Source organism: Mirounga leonina, unplaced genomic scaffold (genome assembly GCF_011800145.1).
Source record: "Mirounga leonina isolate KUSES-001 unplaced genomic scaffold, KU_Mleo_1.0 Mir_151, whole genome shotgun sequence".
Taxonomy (NCBI): Eukaryota; Metazoa; Chordata; class Mammalia; order Carnivora; family Phocidae; genus Mirounga; species Mirounga leonina.
The window spans coordinates 2,589,014-2,613,203 of record NW_023270377.1 but is presented as its reverse complement, the minus strand read 5'-3'; the positions used below and the strand labels follow the sequence as shown (position 1 = coordinate 2,613,203).

The window sequence follows — 24,190 nt, the reverse complement described above, 5'->3', positions numbered from 1 at the left end:
GGGGGCCACGAGTGGGCTGGCAGCAGGGCCTCGGGGGCGGACTTGGGGGCGGGGTGTGGCTTTCAGTCGCTTGCTCAGGGCTACAATTCAGACACAGGCACCCCAAATATGCAAGGGGGGCACTGCTCCCAACTGTGCAAGCCGCAGGCGTGCCCGACGGTCCGGGCCCAGGCTGCGGGCACCAGGGGTGCAGGGTGGAGCTGGACGGAGTGTGATGGCCCCCCGGCTCTCTGGCAGGGGCGTGTAGGCCGTGTATACCCACCTGTAGCAGCAGCCGGTGGATCTGCTCCGTGAGCCCCTGAACGCCGGGGTGCAGGTCCTTCTCCTCCACAGGCGACTGAGCCGAGAACACGTCCTCATTCAAAGGGCCCCTGCGTGGTTTCCACTGGTCTGTTAGTTGGCCCCATGCTGCACAGCCCGGCCAGGCTCGCCTCCTCCCTGCAGACCCCTGGGCTGCTACCTGCCCACTCACTACCTCCTCCCTTCCGCCCACTGCTCTGCTGCATGAGGTCCCTCCCACCTGGGGGCACAGGTATGCGGCAGGAGCTGGCTTGGGTCCTGGTCACCCTGTCTTGCACCATGCCACCTGCTGGTGGGGAAGCAAGGGTCCCCGAGCTGCGCGGGACCCTGGGAGCACTCACACCCTGACTCTGTGTCTGCCGATGATGAAGGAGATCTTTCTGCTCCACGGGTTGATGAAGCTGGACCAGCTGGTGTCCAGAGTGACGTACTCGCCATTCCGTGCACGGAACCGAATAGGAGAATAGTTGAAAGGCTGCCCGCCGGACTGCACAACTGCGAGAGTGGGAGCCACGTGGGCGTGAGGACAAGTGGCTGGTGCTCTCGGCAAGAGGAGAGCCGAGGTGCACTCCATTCTGGAATCAGCTCAGAACTTTCAGAGATGCCAACCTCCTCAACACTATGGCTTTCAACCCCCTGCTTTGCTTTAAATTGCAACAGTGGGCTGTTTCCAGAAGTGCCACCACATATTTCAGGACGCACGTCTCTGTTAGCCTTGACTGGTCTTCTCCAGGGGATGCTCAGTGTCCCGTGTCTGCGAGGCCTGGGCTTGGTGGGGACCCGGGTCATCCACTCCCCTGGCCTGGTCAGCATCTCTGCCACCACAGCTGAACCTGCACCCTCCCCCCACCTGCCAGGGAAGCCAACAGTAAAAGCAGGGTGCCAAAGATTCAGGTCCCACAAAGGGGCCCACAGGAGAGGACTACTCTTGACTGACGGAGCTAGGGCTCAGGCACAGAGCCAGGGCACCCATCCCCACATGCTGGTAACTGACTTGACCCGTATACACTGGGTGCTGACCTCAGTATTTACCATGAAAAGGGGACCTACTCTTTTTGTGGATGGTGAGCATCAAAGGCCTGTCACTGGGGTGAAGCTGCACAAGCAAGGGGGTCTCGATCAGGTCCTGAGGTAGGTAGCCCAGGAGGGGGACCGCCCTGCAAGGCAAGCAGACATACAGGTGCTCAGCTGTAGCTCCTGCCCAGCCTCAGCCCCACAGCTGCCCTTCGGGACACACTCCAGATTATCGCCTCCTCCAGGCTGGGCAGCAGACCATCTCCAAGAACCTCTTGCTCATTGGGAAAAAGAGACAGACTCCAAATTCCCCAAAGATCAAGGTTTGGGAATTAGGCTAACAGAGAACAGTCTTTCAATTAATTAGCAAACAAAAGCCCCCCCACAGGTCTGTGATAGAAAACTAGGTCCGACCAGGCCTGGCCCAGCACAGGCTCAGGGCTTAGCTCCTGAAGGAGTAAGTCATGATCATGTTTTTGCTGCTCCTCTTTTCAGATCTTTTCTTTCTTCGTGTCATTTGTAAGTTCGGCCAAATGTGGCTGGCATGTTTTTTTTTTTTTAAGTGTTGCCTGGATTCTGGAAAACTCTGTGTGCCTCCTTTCTAGTTCCAGAGGGTTCCCTTCTCCTATTACTTTGGCCACTGGGTCTAGTCCCGCGGGGTCAACGCAGGCTGGGAGCCTTTGCTCTTCTCCTGCAGCTGCTGGGAGAAGGTTTTGGGGTGAGCTTCTGAGTGCCCCTTCTGCCTCTGTGTCGGGCGTCCTCTGCCCACTCAGCCACCATTCCCTCTTCTGAGCTGTATCTCAGCCTCCCCCTGGTGGCCAGTCTTCCTGCATCTGAACTGATGCTCCCTCAAACTCTTGTGCTCAAGTGCAAGGACATTCTCCAAGTCTTTAGAGCAAAGCTTGCTCGTTCCCAGTAGAACGGAACTTTCTTGTGGGCCCAGTGTTATTATTTGATTTTCTCCTCCTGGTCCAAAACACACTCCAGGCCTGTGTTTTCCTTTGATAGGATGTACAAAATGTTCCTGGCGCCCTTTCAGGTCAAGGCTTGGCAAGGGTGGGGGGAAGGAGGGGGAAAGAGAAGGAGAGGAGGAGGAAGGGGAGGAGGAGAAAGAGGCAGAAGAGGGGGACAGGAGGAAGAAAGAAAGGGGGAAGGAGGAGGAGGGGGAAGAGGGAGAGAGGAAGGGAAGGTGCAGAAGGGAGGGGAGGAGGAAGGAAGGGGGAGGGTAGGAAGGAGTCCTGGCCACCTGCCCAGCTGTCCTGCGCTCCATGGGCTGGGCCACCCACAAGGCTTCGCTAAGGAAGGCTCTGCAGACCGTGGGCCCCACACCACGTGCGCCAGCTCACTAAGCCCTGAGCACGACACCTGTGGCGGCTTGCAGGCAGGTGCTCTCAGACTTCCGGAGGAATAAAAAATTATCCTGGGTTTGCTTTAAGAATGCAGCTCCCCTGGGGCGCCTGGGTGGCTCAGTCGTTAAGCGTTATGTCTGCCTTCGGCTCAGTCATGATCCCAGGGTCCTGGGATCGAGCCCCGCATCGGGCTCCCTGCTCTACGTACAGGAAGCCTGCTTCTCCCTCTCCCACTCCTCCTGCTTGTGTTCCCTCTCTAGCGGTCTCTGTCAAATAAATAAATAAAATCTTAAAAAAACAAAAAAAGAATGCAGCTCCCCGGGCCCACCCTTCAAGACCCTGCTGAAGAGGGCTGGGTGGGGCCCAGGAACCTGCACCTCGAAACCCTGTCTCTCTGGCGGTTCTGCCACAGGTCGTGAGCAGAACACCCCTGAGCGGCCGGAGCAGGAGGCTGATGCTTCCCTGGCTGCCCGGGAGCAGCTCTTTCCCAGGAGGCTTGGTGGCCTGTGTCCAGGGTGGGTACCTGGTGGCCCCAGGCCAGGTGTAGGCAGTGGGGTGGACTGGATCCTTGATAGCATCTGTGAAGGCCACCCTGGCCCATCTGAGAAAGGCCAGAGTGCTAGTACGTCTAGGTCCACTTCCAGTGGGTCTTCTGAGGAAAGCTCTTCCCCACCCCTGCCCACAGCCAGCAGCATTTCCTGTTGCATGCAGGGGGAGCTGGGGGAAGGTGCACCACGGGACTTGGCCCAAAGCCGGCCAACCCAGAACGCTCTCAGGACGGCAGTGCTCCCAACTCCAACAAGCACCATCTGCACCAGCTAGAGCTCCTTGGGCAGGAGACCGAGCGACGCTCTGGGCAGGAACGAGGTGACCCCTACCCCCAGCCCTGGGAGCCGTCTGTGGTATACAGGCCGGAGGACACATCTCTGCTGGGATCCTGCCAATGGCGTCTCCAGCTTCAGTCCTAGCTCTGTCCCAACCACATCGTCCCTGGCTGTACCATCCTTTACTCATGTGCGATTTTGAAATGGGTTTCAATAGAATAATACAGACAGACTCAATGAGAACAATTACCAGCTCCCCAGAATGCCCCATTTACACAATATTCACATCTCAGGAGCTTTTTAGTGCAATTCTAGAATTATTTCATTGCCTACAGTTCAACATCGTTGTGGATTATCACCTAAGTAAAACTAACTAACAGCCTTCGCTTTAGCTTCAATGTCAAAATCATGAACATTCATTGAGCTTTACTTAATGGCCACCAAGTAACCACTAAGATCATGATGAAACGCTAACCAGCATGTGACTAGTCTGCTGAAACAAAGGGTACAGTACTGACTTCAAGACAAGCACCATGCAAGAGCGGGGGCCGGTGGACGGGCCAGCGCCACGGTGTGCTTACCGTTCGTCCACGTCCTGGAACAGACAATTTGGTGTATGTGTGGTCGTAAAAATTCTCTTTTCAGGAGGAATTCTAGGGGCTGAAAGAATAGAATTTTATACAAGTTTCTGATTCTAAGAAATGCACACTTAGCACAGTTCTATTACAGCTACTAGAAAATACCACGTAGATTCGGACAGATGGGCAGCGAAGGAAGAAAATTAACAAGTGGACCCTTTACAACAGAGCCCACTGCACAGGAAGCAGACCCTACGCTAGATGACCACCAGCCAGCCTTCTCAACTTCCTTCTGGGTGGGTTTAGTCTAGAAAGCTGAGAATTGCCACATTCACAGAACCGTGTGGTGATGCATGAGCTTCTCTCAGCAAAGTCATGCTGGAAGGCCAACTTCATGATTTTTAAGATCCAACGAGAGTGAGCTGAACAAATTGTTTTTAAAAAATGAGTTAAGTATTTAGATTCAAAATTCTCAGCAAATATCATTGTTCTGGGGACTTCACAGTTTCTAGGGTGGGCAAAGGTGGTAGAGTAATTTGCGTTAAGGGATTCATCTATCCAGAATTTCCATCAACCACCAAATTCATGGACAAAACACTCAAAATTCCAAAGCTTCGTCCTTGAAGGAGACTCAGATCATATTGGGGAGTAGTAACTTGTTGAAATCTAAGTAACCTGGGGCGCCTGGGTGGCTCAGTTGGTTAAGCCACTGCCTTTAGCTCAGGTCATGATCCTGGAGTCCCGGGATCGAGTCCTGCATCAGGCTCCCTGCTCAGCAGGGAGCCTGCTTCACCCTCTGACCCTCCCCCCTCTCATGCTCTCTCTCTCTATCTCATTCTCTCTCTCAAATAAATAAATAAAATCTTAAAAAAAAAAAAAAGAAAGAAATCTAAGTAACCCCTCTAAATCTTTATTGAATATTTGGAAGAGAATATCCTATATGAATGAACTCACCAAACATTTCCATCAGTTTTAAGAAATAACAAGTTAACCACTGAGACGAGGTTAGGAATACAATGAAACATGGACCGAACTGGGTCCCCAGGGTTCAGTAGTTACAGATGCTGCCTGCCCTCTGAGAATTCTGAAGTCAGTGTGGCTGAGTTGCCAGGGTGAGGAAGGTTCCCTGCCAGGTACAGTGGCTGGTACTGCACGAGGACCATGTCACAATGCCGTTCAGCGGGAGGGGTCGCCGGAAGGATAGAATCAGGGTGGCTGAGTGCCTTGGGGCCCTTTGGGCTTCAGGGAAAGCCCAGATTTGGCAGGTTTTTTGGGAGGGGTGGCCTGAGAAGCTAGCTGGTAGGACCGGGGACGGACAGGTGGTGGGATAAGCCTGCTGGGATGACTGGCTTTCTACACATAGAGGAGGGGAGGAGCAGGCAGGAGCAAAGACTGGGAGTCGGGCGGCCAGCCAGCCTGCAGAAGCCAGTGTGTGTGGAGAGGATGGGGAAAGCAGTGGAAGGTAGATGGGCCGAGGTGGGGAGGGAGGGGCATGGTTTGGGTTCTGGGCAGGTGGGGGTGCCCCTGCACTCTTCCAGGCATGGGGGTGCATGGGGGTGGGAGGGGCTTGGGCACCTGGTGGTGAGGGCCATGCTCACCAACAGATGGGAGGCAGTGGCTGGGGAAGGAGGCAGGGCACCCAGGCCATGGCAATGGGCTGGTCACAGGTGGGAGATGCCGGCACCTGGACCTGGTAACAGACGCGGGGAGGTGGTTTGGCAGCAGCTGTGGGGAGGGCCAGGTGACAGAGGTGGGTGTGCGTCTAGAGGGAGAAGGAGACTCTCCCAAGGCTGGGGTTGAGGCCAGGGCTGGCAGCCTTGCTGACATTAGGTGTGAGCCAGGGGCGTCACCGAGGGACCAGACGGAGCTGGTGCCCACCTGGGCGGGCAGTTACCTTCGTAGCCCGAGTGCACTCTCTCGGCCAGCAGCACGCAGCATAGCTGGCCCCTGGCGCCCTGCGGGTCCCGCACCTTGACCAGGTAAGGCGTCATGCGGAATGGGTGGTAGCGAATCTCGTTCTCGTGGTTCTTCCCAACGCTGCGGAGGAGGGCCCAGGTTTGCAATTATGACGGAAGGAACTGACCTTTTTTGCTAGTCACCTCTCCCTCAGTAGCGGCTGTTCCCAAAGCAGACACAGAGCCAGGCTCCTCGCTCGGGGACCCGGACCTGGGTGTGCTGGCCTGGGCCTGCGATCTGGGCTCCCGCCCCGCTCGCTCAAGGCAGACCGAAGAGTGAACAGCCCTGGGCAGTGGGAGGTCTTCTGGGAGCCCTTCCCTAGGGCACTTCAATCAGGAAAAGGACATTGTTTCACTGGTGAGGCCCCATCTTCTGAGAGCGCCAGGACCTGGCCAGGGGTCACTCTTGACCCTGCACCTGGACGCTCAAGCAGTCACCTTGTTTCGGGCAAAAAGCCTGCTGCTGGGGAAGCTGTGGGCTCTCCCTGGGAAAATGCACACTTGAACTAAAGGCTGCATGTGCCTTTTGGGTCCTCTCTGGGGGACATGCCTTCCCAGGGAGGGGCCCTTGGGCAGCTTCCCAGGTGACGGACACCAAGTCTAGGCTCCCCAGGCTCTTCTTGAGGAGCAGTGAAATCACCCCACTGCTGACCAGGCTGTCTTAACGCCTTGTGCACATTTTAAATCAGCTTATGGAAATGGTGTTTTCACACAGACTTTTTAGGAATATGTACGCTGCCTGGTAGGGGGTGCTCCTGCAGGGCCTCTACCCTGAAGAGCAGGGGTGCAGAGGGGCACAGGGGGCCACAGCCCAGCAGGAACTGGTTGGGGGGGCCATTCCTACATCTCCTCACAAGAGGTGCTCAGGAGAAAATGTTTGTGCCATTACCAGCTTGGGATCCCCTGTCCCAGGCTTACCTCACGCGGCAGAAGAAAGATTTCTCCTCCATGCATTCTTGAGTAAACGAATCTAAGAGAGAGAGCCCAAAGTCAGCCATCCGAGGGCACAACACAGTACAGAGCGCACCCTACTTCCCCCAAGCTACAGAGAAGCCGCAGAATCCAGAGTCAGGGCGTGAATGCATATTTACGCAAACACAAAGCGAAGCCCTTAGAGATCATTTATTACAGTTCTGACGAAAATCAAACCTATTTCACGAATGCAGCACGTACCAAATTACGGAATGCTAAAAGCTTATTGCCAGAAGTTTACCAGTTTTGGAATGGTTCACAGGCCACCACAAGCACACCAACTAATTAACAATTTAACTCTGGGAGACGTACTGACTGATGGGCCGAATTTCTGCATGTAAAGCCCTAAACATTTCAACCTATATGTTTTGGGGGATATTCAGTTCTAATAGAAGCAACTCAGGTAATTTCAAAGCTTACACCAATCCTTTTGCTAAAATATTAACCTATTTCAAAATCTGAAACACCTAGCAAAAGCATGATGTCACTTGGGCGGCATCATCAGAGATGAGGAAATGGTGTTTTCACAATATATGATTATTTTACAAAGAAATCTTAGACGTTGATCCTTCACATAAAGTTTCCTCTATCCAAAAGAAGGAGGAGAAATAGGAAATCACTAGTTAGGGAAAATGGTATAAAATTGCTGGCCTGGAAAGGCCTTAAAGAAGTCACCTGGTCCTTCTTTTTCATTCAGACAAAAATTCAGTGGCAGCCATCCCAGGCAGACGGTGCTGGCCTGTCCGAGCCGTAAACCCACGTGCGGAGTGATGTCCCTTCCACGCAGTGACCTACAGGTTCTCGTGACATGCACTGCAAGCTTTAGTGACCTGACTGTGGACAGTCCTCGGCTGGGAATTCTGGGAGAAGGCGGGCGGCTCTATATCCAAAACCAAAAGCGAGCATCTCTTTTCGTGAGTCAGCCCTAAAGCAAACGCCCAGGCTGTCTCAGGAAGGTACAGTCCGGGAACGGTGGTGGTGGCCGTGGGCGGTGGCCAAGTGGTGGCCCAGCCGGCGGCTGACTACAAGCAGGAGGTGGAGCTGACTACACGCAGCGGAGAGGGACCCACGATCAAGGAGGTGGTGGGAGTGGGGGTGAGGTGCATCTGATGTGAGCAGAGATGCAGACCCCTGAGCCAAGGGTAAAACGGGGACCAGTTCTGGGTGATGCGGCCTCACGACTGAGGTCACGCCTGTCTGGGGTGACTCCCAGGCCCACTGTTTCCCGTCACCTCTCCTGGCTGCTGAGCGTTTCTGCCCACTCGTTCACCTTCAGCTCCGAGTGACCAGAGCCCAGTGAGGGGCAGACAGACAGATGCTGCCGGACTCACACGTCAAGAGCGGGCTTCTGCTGGCCGCCCTGCTCTCTGAAAGCATTGGGGGGTGGGTGGCTGCAGGGAAGGCCTGAGCTGGTCTGGTACCTTCTGCCAGGATCCCGCGCAACATTTCTGCTGAGACTCATCTGATCAACCTTCCCTCCTGCACCTACTTATGGGCAAGGCCTGCACTGGCCATGGTAAGAGCTCCCAGCCTTCCGGACCCCAAGTCTCCCGGTCATGTGGGAGGAGGGGGACAAGGACACGCCGCGGAGAACTGCAAGAGGCCGGCTGCCGCAGCAGGGCGGCCAGGCCGGGCCCAGGAGCCAGACACAAGGCGGAGCGCGCAGTGGACGCACCGCATGGCCTGCGGCCCCAAAGCAGCTGGGCAGACGGGAGCCCGACGCGCCTGGAAAGCTGCTGGTTTGAGCACAGGCACAGGAGGACATCACCGTCCGCCTGCACGAAGCTGCACGTGGCCGGGGGAGGAGCGCTCTCCCGGTCACCCCGACGTCAGTGCAGCCGAAGCGGGGCCTGGCCTCCGCCCGCCCGCCTTCCCCGCGCTCCGTGGGCTCACTCCCGACCCCAGCGTCTCACGACAGCCTTGTTTCTAAAATGCCTAACGTTTCTTAAAGTCTTCTGAAACGGGTTTCCCTCTGAAATTTGTGAAAAGACTACTCTTCTCAGTTTATCCTGAACAAGCAGCTTTCCGTCTCTGGGCCGGGTCAGCCGTGGGGCAGGGGTGCCGGCCGGGCTCCGGCAGAGGGCAGCTGGGCTGCGCCCCGCACCGGGGGTGGGCCAGCCCGGCCCCCCGCCCTGGGAAGGCAGCAGCCCCCACGATCCCCCCGCCGCGGGCGCACACGCCCAGGCAGCCCTGCTCGGCCACCGCCCAGGCCCTCACCTGCTCCTCCGCACGCGCTCCAGGGCGGGAGTCTGTAAGGCGTGGTGGAGGCGTGGAACACGCGGACGTCGTGGGGCGCCAGGAACTCCACGAACCTGGCGCCATAGAAGACATCCCTTTTACAGTGAAACACGGAGGCAACTTGGTCAGAGATGTACAGGATTTTCCCGGTGACCAGGGACACGGCGGCCGCAAACATACCCTGGAAGGAAGCAGCAGCTGCGTGAGGACAGCCTGCCCCTCCCCGAGGGGCACAGATTTGGGGGGAGGCCTCTGGGCCCCCTCCTCCAGCCCCCTCCTCTCACCTGGGCCGGCAGCCACAAACCTCTGCCAGCCCATCGCTCTCCCAGGACACGCAGGGTGGGGGTGGGCGCTGGGGGGTGCCGCCCGGGTCCTGCCCTGCTAGCTAGCGGCCTGAGCCCTGGCCCAGAGCTCCCAGCAGGTTCAGCTGCAGCGGGGGTGCTGGAGGAAGGAGATGGGAGGGATCAGGGAGCCCCACTCTGCAGACCAGTTTTGCCACGATTCCAGTAGGTCTGGGTCCCCACCTGCCCTGTGTCTGCTCTCTGAGAAGTAGGGGCACAGGGGAAGGGACAACTCGCTTCCCTTCCCCTAGAACTCCAAGGGTGCCCCACCCTTATGGGGTGCTTAAAAATGAACAAGCTTTGAAGTCTCACGAGCTGAGTTCAAATCCCAGGCCCCCGCCCCCCCCCCAAAGTGAGCCTAAGGTCACCTGGTCACTGCTCGGTCAAGGTGGGGCTCGCTCCTACACACGCAAAGTTTGGGGGTAGATTGGCCATGAGGAGGGAAGTCTCATGGAAAACAGCAGGAGTCTGGAACACAACTGCTCCGTGTGAATCACGGACTTCACGCTGTTGTTTTAAGGTAGGAGTGTCCGGAAACTCCAAACGCTGTTGCTATAAAGCCACCGGCTGAAGGTGAGCTTTCTGGGGGAAGGTGTCACTCATGTCAGACACTCACTGCGTTCTTCACAATGAACTCAGACGTGACACTCTCAATCTCTTCTATGGTGTAAGAGGGCACGTTGGCTCTGCAGGGGTGGTTCTCACTGGACATGAGCAGCTGGTAATACTCCTCGTTGGCTGCAGGAGAGACCAAGGTGGCGCATGAAAACGGCCCCACCTCCCTATGCTGGGGGCTCTACTCTTGTCATGAGAAAGGGGGCTATGCACACTATCCTCCTGGGATGCCCAGAGAACGGAACAGAGAAATGTGAAGACAAAGCAAATGGAAGTCTGTTTTAGTTTTCCTGAAAAATCCGAAGACCTTTGATTACAGAACTTTTTAAATGGTAAGTACCCATTATTTTAAATAATATGGGCACGGAGTTCCACCTAACCCTCACTTTGCCCATAAGGTCTTTAATCATGCCACAACGCTGATGTTTCCTCTTGGGAAACCTGCTCCTCGGGGGTGTGGCGACACTCCCATCCAGACAGAACCCCCTGCCCAAAAACACGAGGCGCGAGAAACCACACTGCAGCAGACTGCTCCCGACAGAGCCTGCTGCCAGCGCCCCTCATCCCTGGACGTACAGCTTTTAAGGGCAGACTATCACGGGGCTGCCCACCCAGCACCTAAGGCTGGGGGCAGTCCCCAGGGAGGGGTGCTGGCAGACCCGCCCTTCAGAGAACCTCCTCCCCCTGCAGTTTGTGAGCATCCTTGGGTGGGCTGGCCGGGCACGGTGTCTGTTTCTACTGTATTAACCCTCACCAAACAGATATAGCCTTAGATAGGAGCCTGCAGAGAAACCTGGGCCTACAGAGGGCACCCAGAAGGCCAGCACACGCCAGCACACAGCAGAGCCCAACCCTCCACGCGTGGCGCAAGCTCTCCCCACCAGACTCCACCGGGCAGGCAAAGTCGCCCTTCTGACAAACGTTGTCCATGCTTCGTATCCATCATTATTAGTGAGAAGCCCTGCCCTGCCTGTAAGCTTGAGAGTAACTGATGATCACAGAATAAAGCCCACTGTTTGACCTTTATCTCAGCCTTCACAACTGTCCTGCTTTTACCCATGTTTCCAATGTGTGGAGTCCACTGGGACCCCAGCGTGCGTGTAACGCACATACCCAGGTAAAGTAGGTAGAGCAGGGGTGGGGTTCCCACACCTGCTGGGAAAGGACACCTCCCTCGTCTGCCCTAACGAGATGCTGGCCTGGCTTCTGTCTCTGCTTGCTGGTCAGAAGGGACCAAAACAGCTAAGAAATTCCTCAAAGTGCAGGAGGGGGTGGTTTCCCGTGTAATGAGAAAGGATTCACCTGAGTGTTCGCTGCTGTAAGATCAGGAATGCACATGTGGATACTCCCTCCAAGCTTCCTGCTGCTTCCTCTGACACACTGGAGGAAACTTAAAAACTCTCAAAGCTCACATCCCCATTCCCAGCAACAGACCGAAAGGCAAGGCTGCACGGAACATTCTGACTGCCTAGAGCTAACGCATCCTGAGATGACCCCAAATGCAGGGGTCACGACCCAAGCCCCCAGGGATGGGTGTCTGCAGAAGAGTTCACCCAGCAGTCACTAGAAATGCTGGTACCTCCTCCACGGCTGTGTGTTCCTACCTGTCCTAGAGTCAGAGGCACCTGCAGTTACCTGAGACCCAGGAGATCGGGAGGGGGGCGCAGAGCACCTGCTCAGCGGGAGTCCAGCTGCAGCAGCAAGTGAAGGAAGGAAGACTCGGTACTGTTGGAAATTATTTAAGGGGCTTGGAGTTTATTGGAATGTCAAGCGTCTGAGCTTGATGATGCAAATATGTTGGAAACTGCAGTGTTTGTTCATAGACTCCTGCACTGCATCTACGAAGACTTCTGCACACGTGTTCTCAGGTGAAAGCCTTCGTTTAGACTACGGACAGTCCTAAAAGCTCTTACATATTCTGTCACCTAATAATACGGCCCAAGCATGCCCACAAATGGGAACGGAATGTGGCCCGTGGAGGTCTTGCTAGTGATGGAAGTGCCCCAGTGATGGAAGGAGGCGCTCTGCATGGCTTCCTGGTTGGAAGACAACCTCGATGGAAATTCACGCCTTTCTAGACAAACAAGAAACGGACTGCCCAAGGTCTTAAATGCAGGAGCGCTAAAGTATTGTCCTGTAAGGATAAGATCTGGCAACAGCCTCCTTGGTATCTCCTCTTGTTATATTTCAAAGGAGCGACCAGTCCTCAGCTCAACACTGTGGGATGTTTTGCTTAAATTCCGTGCCGAGCTGCTCACACAGTTCAGTGAACTCCAGTTCAACTCCGGCCTGAGCCTGGAGGATGCTGGGCTCTCCTGACCATGACCTGACCCCAGCCCAGAGAACAAAACCTTTACGCCATAAATACATTCCTTTTTATCAGCTGGTTTTCTACCTGTTTTTTTTTTTTTTTTCCCAGAAGTACAGTAGAAAAGTTATAAAGAATTAAGCCTTCCAGAATTTCCTTCTGCAATATCTGGGGTGGGTTTTAGAAAGTTGACACAATCCAAGTTATTTCTACAAGTTCGGAACAAATACATAGGCCGACGTACCTTTCACCTGCTTCACACTCCTTAGCGCGTACTTCAAGGTGGCCAGCATGCTGGCTTTCCCCTTGGCCTTCTTGTCTACTGGCAGGTGGACCTTCAGCTCCTTCAGCGTTTTTATCAGCTCCTTGTGCGCGTCTGCTTTGGTGGACCGCTCGCTGTCACAGCATTAAAGAAAGAGGCGATCACACGTTAGCTTCCTGACTCCTCCTTCCTGCGCCTCTAGTCCTGCTTCTCAACCAGGCCCCTAGGACGTCTCGGTCTGTGTGGTTCTCTGTGGAGCACTGCGGGACATGTAGCACCCTTGGCCTTCTCCCCACCAGAGGCCAGGAGCACCCTCGCCAAGTGTGGAACCAAAGATGTCTCCTGATGCTGTTACACATCTGCTGTGGGGAGACGGAATGCTCCAGCTGAGAACCACTGCGCTCGCCCACCTGAGGGCTGCAGAAGTCCCTCCCCTGGGCTCTCTGCGCCCCAGGCTGGAGCTGGGCTTTGCCCCTCAGGGCTGGGCCTTCCTGCCCTGTGTCAGACAGAAAAGGATCGAGTGACGGAGATGACAGAGGACAGCAAACTGGTTTCCTGCGGCCGGAACGTGAATGAGGAACACGGCAAGACCTCAGACAGGAAAGACTTGTAAGGAGGAGCTCTCAACTTAAGGGTACAGAGATGGGAAGAAGATAAAACAGCTGGGCCCTTCCTGTTTAGAGCAGACGGTGCAGAAAGAATGCTGGAAATCAGGTGTCAGGATGGGGCAGCCAGGTGCCCACGCACCCAGGCCTGAGAGCTGGAGTTTGCTCCTGTGGTGATACGAAAATGTCTGTGGGGGCCCCTGGGGGGGATCAGTCGGTTAAGCATCTGCCTTTGGCTCAGGTCATGATCCCGGGGTCCTGGGATCGAGCCCCGAGTCAGGCTCCCTGGGAGCCTGCTTCTCCCTCTGCCTCTGGCGCTCCCCCTGCTCATGCTCTCTCTCTCCCTCTCAAATAAATAAAATCTTTTTAAAAAAGAGAAAGAAAAAATGTCTGTGGATGTGAAATTAAGGATACCTTTGTTACCAACACCTAAAAAGGGGGAGGAACGTTCCAGATGAACATGTCTAGGATGCAGACAAGGCCTGCGCAGATGGGGCTGGAGGGGCTCCAGATCCGGGGCATCATAAGGGGCCCTGAGCAGCTGGTGTCTGAGCGGGCAGGGCCGGCTCACAACCGAGACAGCCGCGCAGACTGACAGGTTCTAGCGGAGGCTTGCAAAATGTCACATCACCCCAAAACTAACCTCCAGTAACAAGTCTCCATTTCTCTGAGACCGTAAATCAAGGGACGTGTGACCGGCCTTACCTGCAGCTGCTTGCAGACATGCTGTGTTCAGACTTGGCCATCATGAGGCCAAAGGCATCGGGACTGTGAGCACGAGAAATAAAGGCCAGACTCAGAGGGCTGCATGCTCCAACCATCCCCTCATCCAACCAGGGACAACAATCCAGATTATCCCACACGTAGTAAGACAATTACGAAAAATATAAGGTTAAGATAAAGCCGGAGCATAAAACTTTCAAGTTTTAGGGACCGGGAGAAGGACTGACAGAGCAGGTTCATTTTGTATAGACCCCGGCTGCTAGCGGGGCCACGGGCTTGTCTGCTCCCGAGATCTTGCTATGCTCACTCGGTATCTATTTATCGGCAATCAGAGAGTCAACATCAACAGCGGCATCGTTATAGTAAATTTTAGTTCTCAGTTAATGAGATTTTTTTTAAGTGTTGAAAAACAGGGGAATCAAGATTTATGGTTTTTTTTGGGGGGGGGGGGAATCAAGATTTAAAGACCGCAAAAGCTATCAAACAACGGGATGAGATGCTGAGAAAACAGACAAGCGGCCAGCCTCTGCGGTCCGAGGGCCGCACCTACCCCGGGGGGACGACGGACGGCCCCACCAGCATCCCCAGCTCCTCGCCGCCCCGCGCATCCCGCCCCGGGGAGCGGTTCTCGTTGGTTTCGTTTCCGCTAGAGCCACCGCTCATGTGCACGTCCTCCTGGAGCGGGGCTCCACGGGGCTCCTCGGGCTCCTCGGGCTCCTGGGCGGGGTGACCGTGGCTGGGCGGGTACTCGGCGTATCTGTTCATGTTGGCTCCACAACGAAGCTGGGAAAGAGAGAAACGTCGTCAGGCCTTGGCGAGTGCAGGGGGTCCCACAGCCACCACATGGGATGTGTGCTGGGATCCGTTTCCACGTTAGGGTCTGTACCAGTCAGGGTCAGTCGCGGTATTCTTTGTTCTTCCTCACTGAGCTCCTAGCTGCCATGAATTAGGAAGGCAGGTGAATCCCGCGGCCATAGCCCCCAGGCATCAAACTGCTGATGGCCTAGTCGGAGGTGAAAAGAGCATCAGTGGGCACCTCCCAGCACGTGGGGAGCCTTGGGGAAAACACAGATTCCCACTGAATGGCTGGCAGGGCCTAGGAACATGCATTCTACAAATCTCCCCAGGTGATGGGGAGGTCTTCCCCCCATCACGAGCTGCAGGAGACCCCAAATGCAGGCTGTATGCAGGGGGAACCCCAAGACCAGGCTGCGAGCAGGGGAGACTTCAGGGAGAGAGGAGGCTGTGAAGCAGGCATTGCCTATGAAGAGGGCCGAGTGGGTGGGAGCCCTGACAGCAGCATGGGGTGGTGCTAGTGGGGAGCAGGGGGTGGGGGCAGCACCAGGCCAGTAACAGATGAATGAACTTTGTTGCATTTGGACAGGTCGTCACCACTGTGCTACGTAGAAACTTTAACTTTGGTGTTTAGGGGCAAGAGGGTGGAGAGGGGCTGAAGTCAGAGCCATACCAGCCCCAAGGCTTCTGCAATAATGCCGGGAGACAACCATGGGGATAAGCAGACAGGGAGTATGCAAGGTGGGAGGGGTTCACCCAGGAGCCTAAGGATGGGGAGAGAGATGTCCCCGGGAGAGGAGGACCCAGGATGGTGTCTCCTCAGGGTCCCAGCTCGAAGCAAAAGATGTCTGGGCCTGGAAGCTAGGCAGGTGTGGGAGGGGGGAAGCTGTTATCACCCTGGTCCTGGAGGGCAGGAAGAAGGGTTACTGAAGCCAAACGAACCCAGACAACCTGCAATTTGGGGGAACAGAGCTGGGGGGGCGTAAACCCTTGGCTTCTCTCTCCTTCTGACCTCAGTGGTCAGGAAGCCAGAAAGCAAGGGGACCCACTGGCTCAGTCCTGGAAGGCCAGCCTTGGGCACTGAGCAGGGGACAGAAGATCGGAGGGCCCAGCAGCAGTGCCCTGACTGAGCCGTCTCCAGGGGCAGAACGTGCTCCACAGCTTCCGTGTGCTCTGAGAAACAGACCAGACACCTGGTTGATGCCGACAACCACACACACTCACTGTTCCACGTAACCCTTGTGATCACTGACCACTGGATACCACATAGCATACCACTGTCCGCTCTAGCCTGCGAATGAGGAAACAGGTCAGTGGCCACACAAGGCAGGTGACAGCCCTGGATCCTGCGCCCGCCTGCTCCTGAAGATGGGGACCCCTGGAGAATCCAACCACACTACTCTCTGGAAAACAACAGGTCTCAGTAGACCTTGTCTTGTTCATGAGCCAACAAACGGGAAAAAGCCAACACGAGTCCCCTGAAAAGATGTGCAGCAAAGACCAGAGGGACACGCCTGCATGGCATGGGGGACCAGCAGACTTGGGACAGCACTTACTCCGTAGCACAAATAAAAATCGAGAAATGGGGGATTCAAGGAAACAAGTAATGAAGGATGAGCTGAAGCCACAGAGTGAGATGAAAATGCCACCTTTGAGTAGAGAATCAGGAAGACCAAGTCCAGAGTCAGAAACGAAGACGATGACCTCAGAAATGCAGAGGACGAGTGCAAGGAACCTTGAGAAGCACCAAGGGAAAGAGCAATGACATCAGAGCCGTGTTTTTACCCGCGGGTAATAGCTCTTTCTGGAAGAGACACCCCAACAGTGCAACAGAGACTCTCATGAAAGATACCCACCAAGAAAGCCATCCTGGCCAAAGAGATCTGCAACCGCCAGTCGAAGGACTCCTTGAACAGCACGCGAAGGTACGTGAAGATCCGAGCCTAGAGATGTCCCGATGTAAAATGATATTTTCAAGGGGAAAAAAAACCCCTACCCACATCCAAACAGGAAAAACAAACAGGTTACCTACAAAGGATGGGAAGTCACTGAGTCCTGAGCAGAAGATACAGTCCACAGAGGTGATACGCGGAAGACAGTCTCCACAGCTGTGGTCAAAGGGAGCAAATCTCAGTGGAGCATACCTGCTCATCACGGCTTTAGAGAGCAGCATGTTACCAGGGTCCTGACTCACAGAGAACCCAAAACCCCAGAACAGCAAAACACCTGACCAAAGTCAGGAACAAAACAAGCAAGTCTACTCCTCAGTCTTCATTTTGCTGGATTGCTTGTTTGTTTTTTTAACATTTCAGGGATGTTCTAGCTGACTCAGTGAGAGCACGGAAAGTGCTCACTTTTGGAAAGAAAGAGACCAAAGACAGAATGGGCTGTTCCCACAAAGGAAAACACTAAAGATCCATAAACCTGGAGAGATGTTCAACCTCATTACTCGTGAGGAAAACGCCAAGAATGAGGTCACTGAAAATTAACAGGACTGACGGCATCCAGTGTCCACAGGGTGGGGGACTTCGTGTGTTGTGGTCACTAACGGTCTTTCTGGATGGGACTCTGGGCATGTCCAGGACCATTTAGAATCTTCACCCTTCCCCCTGCTAGGAGGCCCCTCCACTCCCCAGGAATGCCTGTAAGTGCGTACAAAGACCCATGAACATGGTGTATGGAGTGACAGAACTACCAAAGGACCATCTGCAGGGAGGCTACTGGCATCCCATCTCAGGCACCCTATCCACCATGGGCACCCTGGCCAGCCTCGACTTCCAAATGGGGCCTGTGCCTCACCTGGCCCCACCCCAGTCCTCCGCTCCCCTTGGCTCAGAACACAGCCCCAGTCTGCACGAGAGTCTACAGCTCTACGAGGCCTCCCTGGCTGCCTCCTGAGAATCTCCTGCTGTGGCCTGCCTCCTCGGCCCTGACACTGAGCTCCAACCCCAGGGACTTTGCACTTGCTGCTCCGTGGTGCCCACAGGACTCATCCTGCAGACAGCTTGTCCATCCTGCACAAACAGCACTGACTTCTCCCCTACCTGCCCCCACACCCCCCTCCTGACTTCCTGTCCTCCATGGTGCTGACCGCTGGACTCCACCTGATCTGCTGGAGCTTTAGTTGTCCTCTGCGGTATCCCCAGAGCCCAGCACGTATGGTTAACGACATAAAGCCTGGGACATCTGTGCTAGGGAATACTAAGTACCTACTAAAGACAGGGAGACAAGACACACTGATAGAGGGAGCTTCTAGGACACAAAGGAACAAGTTATGGAACAATAAAGAACAACAACAGTGGGACAGACAGCATATAGGCAGGGCTGGACACCGTCTTCTGTTGATTAGCTCACTCCTTCAGCACATGGCGCTTTGGGCTGGTGGACGTCAGAGAATGGGACGGACGTCCTTCCTGCCCTTCTGAGCTTACGTTCCAGTGGGGAAAACAGATCATCCACAAGGGAATGGCATGGACAGTAGAAGAATGCTAAGTGCCACAGGGAAAGCAACAGAGCAGGGGATGAGGAGTGTTGTGCGGGCGAGGCTGAGAGCGCCGCCAGAGAAGGCGAGCATACGGGCACCATCTGACCTTGTGCCTGAGCCCCCGTGTGTGGTGCTGATTCACAGCCCCTTGACCTCACTCTCCTGCAGGTCTGCAGCCACGGCTGGGTATACACTGACCTGCTCCTCACGGCTTCACACCTGAGGCAGCCCGGAGGCTCTGGCCGTGCTGGCCACGCATGGCCTTAGATGAATCCTGGCACGATGGGGGTGGGCCCTTGCCTCCCCAGCTGCTGCCAAAGGGCCCAGTGAAGCAACTGGCCCGGAGGGAGAATACACTCTCCTGGGGTGAACTCTGGCCATGGGGGATGGGAGAGAGGACAGGTCAGCAGGTAAATCCACCCCTCCATCCCTCCCTGGGATGGATTTCGGAAGCTCTTCTTTCTATCCTTCCTTCTTTGTCCTTGTCTTTTCTGATGAGCTTTTTGATGAGGCCCCCATGGGCTGAGAGACCATCCTGCATCCCAGCCTTCTCTACTTGCCTATTCCCTCATTCTTGCTGCCTGAGACTGCACCTCCCAGTGAAATGCTAGCCATAAGTGTCAGCCCAGACTCTGCTTTTAAGAGAACCCAAGTGAAGACAAACAAGAGAATGAAAGAGTGGGCCAGGAAGGTGCTGGACGAAGAATATTCTAGGCTGGGTGGGGTGGGGGGGTGGGGGGCAAGAACAAAGGTCCTGAGGCAGGGGCATTTGAGGAAGATGGACCAGTCTGGAGCAGAATGGGCAAGGCAGAGGAGGGTGATATGGGGCACCTCACAGGGGCAGAGGCAGGACTCTGGCTTTATTCTAAGTGAGATGGGAAACTGAGTTCTGTGCAACAAGATCTGACTTAAAACTCTAACAGGGTTATGGGGTGGAGACAAGGTGGAAGCAAGGAGACCTCTTAGGGGTCTCCAGTTCAGTAGAGTTGCCAAGGGGCTGCCCCGAGGGGGGCGAGGGCATTCTCTCCCTCCCCGGTACCCTGCACATCAGCCATGTAGCCTCTGTGAGTGAGATGTGAAGGCTGAGGGGTTACGTAGCCGCCCTGGATGGTAAGGGCATCAGTGGGTTCCACTGCTTCCTGGCCCTGTGATCTCGGGCAAGTCCCTGCGCCTCCTGTGCCTTGTTTCCTCCTCTAGCGAGGTGGCAGCACCCCTGTCTCTCGGGGGTTGCTGGGAGAGCTCAGTGACAGTCTGTGCCAAGTGTCTGGAATGCAGTCATGGCCAACAAAGGCTGAGCTTTTATCATCACTGCCAACCACTACAGAAAAACAGATGGGGTAACAAAATAATTCTTTTAAAGAAGATATTTCACTGCCACCAGAGCTGTCTCTGGCTTGGGTTTAAAGGACAAGGAGCTCAGCTAGCCACCCCCAACTCAGGCAATAAAGACATTCCCTGGAAGGAGGCATCGCACACTTTGCTTCCATGAACGCCCCAAGGGCTTTGTCTGTCAGCGCCTCAGAGAACTCCCAGCTTTGCCACCCTCCTGGACCCTGGGAGCAAGTCTGAGTAGGATTCGTTGAATAGAAGTCACAAGATTACCTTAGGCAGAAGATAAATCTTTGCAAAGAGGGCCAGACAAGCATGGCAGAAATGTGAAACAACAAACCAGCCAAACCACCTGAAACTTCATCATTCCAGAAACTGCATCACTCAGCACCACTGGCTCTAATGGACCGACCTTATTTTGCCAAGTTGACAAAACCAACTTGCTCATCAAAGCAGGCTTTGCCTCCTGCCTTCCACAAAGGTTTATGGAGCAGCGGCTTGTGCCCGCACTGCCAGGACCCCGGGGATCCCTGGGCAAACCTGTTTCCACCCCCGGGAAGAGGTGCTCATAGTCTGGGGCGCCAGGGGCCCCAGAAAGGAAAGGACAGCCAGGCTGAAAAGGGGGCTGCTCGGGAAGCTGGGGTGCACCTGTCCCTAGAGTCCCCTTGCTGCCCCCTGGGCAGACGTCCGCCCTCTGGCTCTGCCCCAGAGAATGGGCAGACTGAAGGGAGGGAGCTAAGCTTGGACCCTGCTGCTGGTCATGTGACCACGCCTTATTAGTGAGGGTTGCCTTGACTGGACAGAGGAACATTTAGAAAGTACAGTCCACAATGAGATCACAGTCTGGGGTGGGCCCCCCAATGATACAGGAGGGGGAGGAAGTGGGAGGGGGCATGGAAGGAGAGGGGCTGAGAGCCAGCTCGTTAAAGCCGGCTGATGAGTTCATGAGGGTTCATTATGCCATGCTCTCTACTTTCACATGTATTCATAGTTTCCATGATCAATAGTGGAAAACACTGGGAATGAAAGCACAGCCTGGTCCTCAGTTCCACCCTCCACTACCACCGCCAGGACTCCGGGACAGGTGAGGGCTTCTCACGCTCAATGCCCGTGACCCGAAGAGGGATTTACCACATTTCTTCGTGGAAATCAGAAGTCGGTATATGTGTGGTTCAATCGCTTGAGGTGATCAATTTTTTGAAACAGAAGTATAAGATCCAGAGAAGTCTTCAATCGATCTATGCCCACAAACTGAGTACACTGGTGTACCTAGCACCCAGCTGGGGAGGCAGAACCCTACCAGTCCCTGAGGCCTCTGGCGGCCCTCCAGCCATCATGCACCCCCAGGGTCACCACCAGCCTGACTTCTGACAGGCTGGTGAATTCTGTCTGTTTTCACACTTTACAGAACAGGGCTCCATAGTCTGGACTCTGTGTCTCAGAGCCCATGGTATTTTATAGCCCCAAATATTGTAACGTGTTTGCTCCTTCCTGGTAGGAGCCAATTCCCTGAGGCCAGCCTGCTGTAATCTGGAGAAAATGTTTGTCCTGCTAAATAAACACCCGCGCTCTCCATGGCAACAGCTGGGTAACTGAGGAAAACGCCGTCCAAATATGGAAGGGAAGAAGGCAGGAGAGATGCATGTCTCGGCCTCACTAAGACTCCTTTGGATTCTCTCAACTCTGTTTCCAAAGCCTCAAATACACATAAGCGTGAGATTTCAAACAGCGATAAGGCAAAAACGTCAGCTTCCTGGCTTCAGCATCTAGGGAAGGAGCTACTCTGAGTGCCCGTGAACACCTAAGCTGTTCCCACTATTCCCTGTCGCCTGGCAGGAGCCCCCGGAGCCCCCAGGGCCACTCAGGACTGGCACCCCCTCCACGGCTGCCTGCCTTGATAATGCCCGTGACCGGTCCTCACTGCCTGCTCACCTACTGCTTCTGATTCCCTCTAGACTAGGAAGCACAGTAACAAGCTTGTTACAGACGTGGGGCTTAGAGAGTTCAAACCACAGGCTAAAAAAGTAGCTCAGGGGGCGGAGGCTCCTGTCCAGACACCCCTGACTCTCTGCTGGGTCTGCAGGTGGGCCAGCTTCCCAGGGGGCGGGGGCACAGAGCAGATGCACAGTGGAGGGGTTATGTGTCTCCTCTTGGTTTTGCCCATGAAGGCAGTTTTCAGCGTCCCTCTCTTCTTTTGACTAAATGCCGAGAGGTCCTGCCAGCCACTCAGTGACCCAACAGAGCCTGTGGTTGCTGAGGCCCGGTGAAGTTACATCACCACTTAAAAAAAGAGCCATGCCCACCAGTGTTTTTCTGAAAGTTGAGTGTGTGCATGAGAAACAGCACAAATGAGGGGAACCTTTGCTGCTTCCTTCGAAGCATGGCAGATGTACCTCACAGGGGAACATCATGTGACCTAAAGTCACATCAGACACCTCTGTCCCCTGCGCAGGGGCCTGAGGAAATCATCCATAGAGTAACCAGAATCCAAAAAGTCCCGGGAGGTTGCCCAATCTGAGCCCTGCCGTGCAGACGAGGAAACTGAGGCCCAGAGGGGTGGCTGAGTCACCCCTCTCTGCCCAGCACCCCAGCCTCCACAGAAAGCCAGGCTGCATTAGTTCTGTACCAGTGAATCACACCAAGATGCCAGTGACAGATAACTGTGGACACCCACAGTGCCATCCCGGCGCTGGCATATCACAGAGCTCCCACTTAAGAAAAGAGGAGCCCCTTTCCTCATTCTACTCATACACCTTACAAGAAGTGATTAACCTTGTATGCAAGAACTCAAATTTCCAGTTAAAGCCCTCAGATAGAGCCCTGTTCATTCTCAGCCAAACCCAGCCTGGGGCAAGAAACCCCAAATGGGGCTAGAGGGTGGGGTGTCTCCCCTTTGAAGCCAGGGAGAAGACAGTGGCCCCCAGTATCAGACACGGGAGGTGAGCAGGATTCATCGAGGGGCTTCTACCATGGTGCTGGGGTTCTTGACATTTGGGGGACCTGGGGCTCCTCCCCCAAATTCTAGCCCACTCAGATTCAGCACCCAATTGCAGGCTTTTGCAGAACCTCTGAAGCTCATCCTGACCCAGATCAAGACCCACAGGATGATGGAAGGACCTTGGAGACAATCAGGGCCTGGGCCTGGTCCTGCCATAGTGTATGCCCAGCAGGTATCAGGGCCTCAGTTTCCTAATCTGTCAAGCCAAGGTATTACCCTGGATGATTTCCAGGGTACCTTCTGGCTCTGTTGTACGAATCAGCTTTCCAAACTGCTTTCTTTTGTGTAGGTTACAGAAACTCTGGCAACCGGGTTCTCATCCCTTACCTGGCCTTCCTGGAGCACTTAAGCAGGCCACTACCCGCCCCTGGTCCATGTCTGGGCCTTGGCAGCCAAGGTACACCCTCAAAAGATGGTGTGATTACTGCATCACAAAGTGGGACCCCCTTCTACTCAGTCTGGGGTGAGGGAATAAATACGGGGAGGTCCAGGGGAGGCAAAGGGGGTGAACCTTGGGTGGGACCTCCCTGCCCACAGGGTTCTAGGCCTGGCTTGGAACAGGAACTTTCTTGTCTCTCTGCTCACCCAGTCCACAGGACCCGTGGGCTGTCCGGGTAACGCTCCTAGACCAGTGCCCATCAATGGCCCTTCCCCAGCCTGAGACTTGGCTCTCTGGCCTCAGAGCAGGAAACCAGCTCCCCAAGGGGTCCTGCATCTCCCCAGGGACAGTTGCACTGAACCTCAGTTGCCTTAGTCTTCCCGGACCCTCTCCCCATGGGGCGCAGGGAGGAGTGGGAGGGTCCAAAGAAAATCATCTAGAGAAGGACAGTCCCGTGTGGTAGTCACTCAGTAGCTCCATGACCTTACACAAGTCACCTAACCTCTCTGGACCTCAGTTTCTCCATCTGTAAAATGTGGGTAACAGTACTCACCCCCCCCACCCCCCAGGCCGGTTTTAAGCGGAGAAGGAGTCACATGGCAGACAACTCTGGGACCACGCCTCAGTGGGCTGCAGGAGCCGCCGCCGCCCGCCGGGAGCCGGTCCGCCGGACCCCAGACCGCCCGGCCCAAGGCCCACCCGGGCGGTTACGTAACCAGCCAGCCGGGCTGCCGGACCTCAGCCGGCGCCCCAGCCTGGCGCCCGCCGGCCCGTCTGCCCACCCCGCCGCCGCGCCGCGCTGCGCCCTCACCGAGCCGCGTCCCCTCCGGTCCGCGCGTCCGTCCGCGCGTCCGTCCGTCCACCCCGCCGCCGCCGCCGCCAGCCGCCCGTAGCCCGCAGCGCCGCCGCCGCTGTCACATAGTGGAAAACGTGACTGCGCGCGCCGTGCCCGCCCCCGGCTGCCGCTATTGGCCGAGGCGCAGCCTCATCTGCATACTGGGGGGGCCGGGCCTGCGAGCGCCGCGCGTCCATTGGCTGCAGCGCCCGTCGCTCTCTTTACATAAGACGCACATGGAATTCCATGTTCACCGCGTCGGTTCCTCAATGAAGACGCGAAGCGC

General features: G+C 55.5%; 1 protein-coding gene across 3 annotated transcripts in view; it reads right to left on the bottom strand.

The window, feature by feature from the left end:
• PER2 (period circadian regulator 2) overlaps positions 1 to 23,936 on the bottom strand; it is a 38,075-nt gene extending 14,139 nt beyond the window's left edge. The window contains exons 1-11 of one of the 3 annotated variants that reach the window (XM_035006755.1): positions 23,881 to 23,936; positions 14,635 to 14,867; positions 12,739 to 12,890; positions 10,188 to 10,309; positions 9,210 to 9,411; positions 6,939 to 6,990; positions 5,960 to 6,102; positions 4,069 to 4,147; positions 1,351 to 1,457; positions 642 to 795; positions 263 to 371 (exon numbers count right to left, since the gene is read on the bottom strand). In XM_035006755.1, the coding sequence (XP_034862646.1) occupies positions 263 to 371; positions 642 to 795; positions 1,351 to 1,457; positions 4,069 to 4,147; positions 5,960 to 6,102; positions 6,939 to 6,990; positions 9,210 to 9,411; positions 10,188 to 10,309; positions 12,739 to 12,890; positions 14,635 to 14,849 (1,335 nt within the window). In that variant the 5' untranslated portion in view covers positions 14,850 to 14,867; positions 23,881 to 23,936. Of the gene's footprint in view, positions 1 to 262; positions 372 to 641; positions 796 to 1,350; positions 1,458 to 4,068; positions 4,148 to 5,959; positions 6,103 to 6,938; positions 6,991 to 7,667; positions 9,168 to 9,209; positions 9,412 to 10,187; positions 10,310 to 12,738; positions 12,891 to 14,066; positions 14,130 to 14,634; positions 15,406 to 23,880 lie in introns of those variants that run through there. The other 2 variants (XM_035006757.1, XM_035006756.1) reach the window with 2 other exon arrangements.
• Between the last annotated feature and the right edge of the window lie 254 nt (positions 23,937 to 24,190).